Source organism: Hemiscyllium ocellatum, chromosome 4 (assembly GCF_020745735.1).
Source record: "Hemiscyllium ocellatum isolate sHemOce1 chromosome 4, sHemOce1.pat.X.cur, whole genome shotgun sequence".
Lineage (NCBI taxonomy): Eukaryota > Metazoa > Chordata > Chondrichthyes > Orectolobiformes > Hemiscylliidae > Hemiscyllium > Hemiscyllium ocellatum.
The window spans coordinates 43,484,343-43,490,342 of NC_083404.1; the positions used below are offsets into that span (position 1 = coordinate 43,484,343).

General features: G+C 43.4%; 1 protein-coding gene across 2 annotated transcripts in view; it reads right to left on the reverse strand.

The window, feature by feature from the left end:
- LOC132813077 (ATPase family AAA domain-containing protein 2-like) overlaps nt 1-4,866 on the reverse strand; it is a 66,662-nt gene extending 61,796 nt beyond the window's left edge. For both annotated transcript variants that reach the window (XM_060823064.1, XM_060823063.1), the window contains exon 1: nt 4,449-4,866. In XM_060823064.1, the coding sequence (XP_060679047.1) occupies nt 4,449-4,580 (132 nt within the window). In that variant the 5' untranslated portion in view covers nt 4,581-4,866. The remainder of the gene's footprint in view (nt 1-4,448) is intronic.
- Nucleotides 4,867-6,000: the final 1,134 nt, after the last annotated feature.

Here is a 6,000-nt window from a genome sequence, read left to right on the forward strand (position 1 = left end):
CATGTTTAAATCCCAAGGAAAAGAAGTACAGCATTCAACATCAAGGTAATAGTGCATTATCAGAACTGTGGGAATATAATTGTGCAGAGCAGCAGAAATATTCACCTCAGTAAAATAAAATCCAAATAACTCAAACCAAGACTTACATCACTTGGTATTGACTCAGACTTTGAAATATATAAAAATCTAGGTTGATGCCAGTACATAAGTACTACGTTATGTGCATTGTGAAGCTGGGAACAGGAAATGGTAGGGTGGGAATGGGATGTTTGCACAGGCGGGAGGTGCCACCATTCACATGAATTGTTAATGGAGACTCCACCTGCTCTCTCAGGTGGGTGTAAACACATTCAATTCGATTGTTTCAAAGAACAACTGGAGGGAGTATTCCATGTTCTGGCCTAAATTTATCCGCAAACAGTATAACTAACAGATTACCAATACGTTATCACATTAAATGTGATAATTTAGTTAATAATTGAGTCTAAGCCACAAAGAGAATTACAATTTTGCACCCTTGAACATGCTATCATCCAAGGAGGTTTAGAGTAATCAGGATCTGCTTCAATAACAGATGCTCAGAGTCTTGCAGGAGCAACTGCTGCCATGAATGGAAAGGTCATTGACAGCAGCCCCAAATTCAGAACAGGTATTTTCACTATAGACTAGTTCAAACTGCTTGCAGAGGTCAAGAATCAAAATCTCCAAATGTAGTAGAAAGCAGCTAGCACTGCCTTAAAGGACTGACTATTTTTCGATCTTGAAAATTCATTTGGTATGATTTTTGTGAGTAAATCAAAAGTAGCAGATTAAAAAGTACAAGAGCCACAGAAAAGACTTGTACTTACAGACCATATTCCATGAAGACAATTGTGAAAGAGGAAGTGAGAGCGAGTGGTCATCTATGGACTAGAGGGGCATCTTCAGAATGTAGTTTAGATTAGGTTCCCTACAGTGTGGAAACAGGCCACACCAACCCTCCAAAGTGTAACCCACCCAGGCCCATTCCCTACCCTATATTTACCACTGACTAATACATCTAAAACTATGGGCAATTTAGTATGGCCAATTCACCTGACTTGGACATATTTGGATTATGGGAGGAAACCGGAGCACCCAGAGGAAACCTACAGACACTGGAGAATGCGCAAACTCCATACAGACAGCCGCCGAAGGCTGGAATTGAACCTGGGTCCCTGGCACTGTGAGGCAGCAGTGCTAACCACTGAGCTGTCCTTTGCTGGAAGGGGGCAAAACAGAGAAGAGACTTAGAAATACAATGGAAACCCGATTATCTGAACAGGATAGGTGGGCACTATTTGGATAGTCGATTGTTCAGAAAATCGATTAAATGCTTTTCCTCTGGGGCTTGGAGTTTTAATGTCTGCCCCCCATTCAAGAGACTGCAGCAGTACACATTGGGAGCAGGGTGTTGCACAACCACCCCGTCCTGCAAGCCAGTCCAAATCCGTCCCCTGCCCCCCAACCGGTCCAAATCCCCCCCACCCCGTCCAACCCAGTTAAACACCGCCCCCGCCCCCCCCCAGCACAAAGCGCGCAAGCCCCCACTCCCTCTCCGGGGCATCCGGACTGCACACCAATAAGACTGCTGCTGCAACGGCCTTTGTGGGGTAAGTCTCCAAATAACGCACAGACACAGCTACACAAACAACTTTTGACTGCAAATTTTTCACAGGTTCCACATTTGCCCTGTCCAGGACAATGTTGGAGAGACCCTCAAAAATCAATTGGTGGTATATCATTTTCCATCCATACCTAAATTTGAAATCCAGCACCACCAGTCATTTAGTAACATACTGAAATATCAACCTAGATGCTAGAAAATTAGGAGAGTTAAGTAAGGTACTGCAACAGGCTATTGGACAACCTGAATAATGTACAGTACATAGCAGTGCAAAACATTACTGAAACAAAGTTTGTTTCAAAATGAAAGGAATGAAGTGTAATGGCAAAGTGTTACATATCATTACACAAACTCATGGAGATCAATAATTTAACTTTCTTTCATTGATGGGATATGGCCCAGCATTTACTGCCCATATCTAACTGCCTACGGATAGTTGTGGAACCACCTCCTTGAACTGCTACTGTCCTTGGGGTGCAAGAACACGCTGTTGTGAGGAATGACATTTAAGAAGTTTGACTGAACTAAAACTAAGGAACAACAGTGTATATTCAACACAGGACAATGGGTGAGTTGGCTGATAAGTCATATATCTGCTGTTCTTTTAGGTGGCAGAGGTCACAACTTTGGAAGGTATTTTCAAATGAGTCTTAGTGAGTTGTTCCAGTGCACCTTTAGATAATACATTCTGCAGCCAGTGTTGCCAATGGCAAAGTCACAAGTGTTCCAGATGGAGGATAAATCTCTGAATAAGGGGCTGCACATTTAAGACACAAATGAGATGGGTTTTTTTACTTTGGCAGTGAACTGGTACATTTCTTTACCAGAGCTACCAAATCTGGGTCATTTTTAATTGGTATGGGAATCAACAGTTATAGAAAAAAGGAAGAAAATGGGAGTTGAAGATTATCAGATCATCCACAATCTCTTGAATAATGGAACAGACTCTATGTGCTCAATGGCCTACATCTACTCCTTCATGTTGTTGTTATGAATGAAACCTAGACTCAGGAATGAAATAACAATCAGCACTCCCTTTGGCTCTACCTACAAAGAGTGGAATGAAATACAGATAGCTGCTGTAGGGCACAGATCTGACAACATCTGGTATATGGCACATAGTTTCAATATCCATAATATGGATGAACTACTTCCCTTGGCGTCAGCACATCGAAGGTTCATCGGTTTGGTCCTTCTGGATTTAGAAGGATAAAAGCTACAAGATTCTGAAAGGGGCTAACCTGGTAGACAGAAATGTATTCTGGTCAGGGAACAACATGGACAAAACTAAAAGGTCAACCATTTAAGTCAGATAAAGGAGAAAGATCAAAACAGAGGATTATGAATCTTTTAAATTCTCTATCCCAGGAGTTGCAAATATTCTATGACACGGCATATCATCTAGATGTATAAAATAATGACAGGTGGACTTGAAGAAACTTTCTCTTTGATGGAGGAATTAATGACTGGGGGTAAGGGGCAAAAAAACGTTTAGAGGATCTAAAGATTTTCTTCTTTAGAGAAGAAAAACATTTTCACCAAGATAATGGGAATCTGGAACTCACTGCCTGTAAAATCATAGAGGCAGAAATTCTGAGAACATTCCAATTGTTGGCAATTGTGCTGCCGAGACATACAAGGGTATACACAAATGCAGGAAACTGGAATTACAACAGTTATGTGGTTGTTTTTGACCAGCACAGACAAGTTGGGCCAAAGGACCTTTTTCTGTATAGATGTCTCATGCTTCTTTAGATTTCATACTGAAGGCCAGCCAAATTCACATAAAACAGCAGAGCACGTCCATCCGTTTATCTGCTGCGCCTAGTTATCTTACGGTCCATCTAAGAATGGGGAGTAGGCATGCAAACCCTCAAGCCTACGGCATCATCTGAAAAGATTATACCTTATCCACATGAGGCCTGAACTCTACTTTCCAATCTACTCCCCTTTGGAACCTTGCAGTGCCTAGTCAAGAATCTGTCTAGCTCAACTTAGAGAAAGTTAAACAAACCAGCCTCCACTGTGATTTTGTAAAATGAGAGAAATGTCAGTGTGTTAAGTTGATCAGTTAGTGATCCTACTTAGTAAGTGAAAGTATTTGAATAAGTACTTCGATAGTTGCAAAACACTTGTGATGCAGTGGCCGAGGGCAAGTGTGAAATTCGAGGGTCTCTGCAGTTGGATAGAGGACTTTCTCAGGAGCTGAGAATGCTGGGACATCCCCACCTCCATTACCAACAAGAAAAATCATCAGGAGCAGCGGCACAGAAGAATGCAAAATGTCAAAAATAAACTCCGAAACGAGACAGACCGGAGGAGGAAGAGGATTAACAACGTCGGAAGATTCAGACGCATGAAATAAAGAAGACTTGCAACCGATGAAATTCGGCCAACCCCCTTCGGTCCATGTGACAGACTCGTCGTTATTAACCCAAAAAAGTGTGAAAAGCAAACACTTTTTTAAAAAAATCATTTCCCCCCTCACCAGATTATTGATTCGCTCGTTTTTGTCAAACGAGCGGGCTCAGTTATTATTTAGAAAGAAACATGTCTCTAATGAAATCATCAAATAAACAAATACAACAAACTGCGCCACTGCCCCGCCCACCCTCACCTCACTGTAAACTAGAGTGACTCATCCCGCCAACCACCCGCTCACCCAGATATCATTTACGACACAACCGCCGGTTGCAAATCATTCATCCAGGGCCGGGGGTGAGGGAAAAAAAAAGTCGGAGCGCTCCGGCCTCTCTTCACAGGGGGAAGAGGTTTTCGTCTGGTGTCAGTCGGGCTCACTTACCGCCTCAGCCCGGCTCCGTTTGCTGCCAGGGGCCGGGGATGTAGGCGGCAGCGACCTATCGCTCTTATCCAAGACGATGAATTCGGAGCTGGAATCCAGACTGAGCGACGCGCCACTCCGCAGCATCACCATCCTGACGGTCTTTCACTTGCCCCTCAGCCGGACTCCGGGGCAGTAAAAAGTGCGGCGGGACAGACGGCTCTGACTGGGTTTGCGCCTGCGCATCCCCCTCCGACCGTTACTCTCGCGCCCCGGCCGTTGGAAGTTCTGGCGCCAAAACTTTCCCGCGCTGTCCACATACGCAGGCAGTAGCCACAGCGTCCTTCCACCAGCGAAATTAGTTTCCTTCTAATTCGAGCTGGCTATAGAAAGTCAAAGTAAAAATAAAATCGACGACAATTCAGTTATTTGACGCAGTTTATTAATGTATTTATTTCCCATCGAAATGTTGAATCGCCTGCTCCGATCTTAGCGCGGATTGATTTGGTTTGGTTTAACTCGTCCGCCTGGCTTCCTTTTTTTGCCAGGAGCGAAAGAGACCGAGCCCCACCCCTTTCTCGCTCCCATTGGTCAGCGTCTCAGCCAATCGGAGCCTGGTAATGTTACGTGATCGCGACCGTTCCCAACGTTCAGGATGAAGTTCTACACAAATATCTTCTGTCATGCAGAAGCCCATTACATCAATGAAATGACAGTGAAGCATTCGCAAATATTTTTTCAGTAGATGATCCATCTCCAACTCGTCATGGGGTCCCTAGTCTTCAGCTAATTAATGATTCATTCCATGTGATATCAAGAAGCAGCCGAAAACGTTGGCTACTGCAAATGCTATAAGCATTGACAGAATTTCACCAATAGTACTGAAGACCTCTCTCCCAGAACAGGCAGCCTCTCTCGCCAAGTCCTTCCAGTGCAGTTAGTACTGCCAACTGAAACAAAAAAATGCTGGAAATCACAGCATCTTGCAGCATCCGTGGAGAGACAAAGCTAACTTTTGTGGCTAGATGAGCCCACATCTAGCCTCAAAACATTATCTTGCTCTCCCTCCATGGTGCTGCCTGACCCACTGTGATGTCAAGCACTTTTTTTCAGTACAAACAGCAGCATCTGCAGTACTTTGCTCCTAAATAGTGCTAGTATCTACCTGACAACATGGAAGATTATCCAGATATATGCTCTCGATCACCAGTAAAATAATGGAGGATTAACAAAAATTTTGGATGACACTTATTCAACAATAGCCTGCTCACTCAGTTTGGGTTCCATCAGGGTCAACTGATTCCTGCCTTCATTAGAGGGGGTCTTGAATAAAAGGAACATTTGTTGGCTTGGAGAGAATGGAGCGTATGAATATAACACCATTTCAAATTGCACCAAGGTGACAGGACGGCTTTATCATTTCTTTCCAAAGTAGTAACCACTACTAGTAAAAATATGTGTGCCCAATTGAATGTTAACAAGCAAAGCCCATTATGGACAATGCAAGCCATAACAGGAAGACTTTTTTAACCTATCTTTCTACTCAACCTGTTTAGAGATGTTACTACATAAA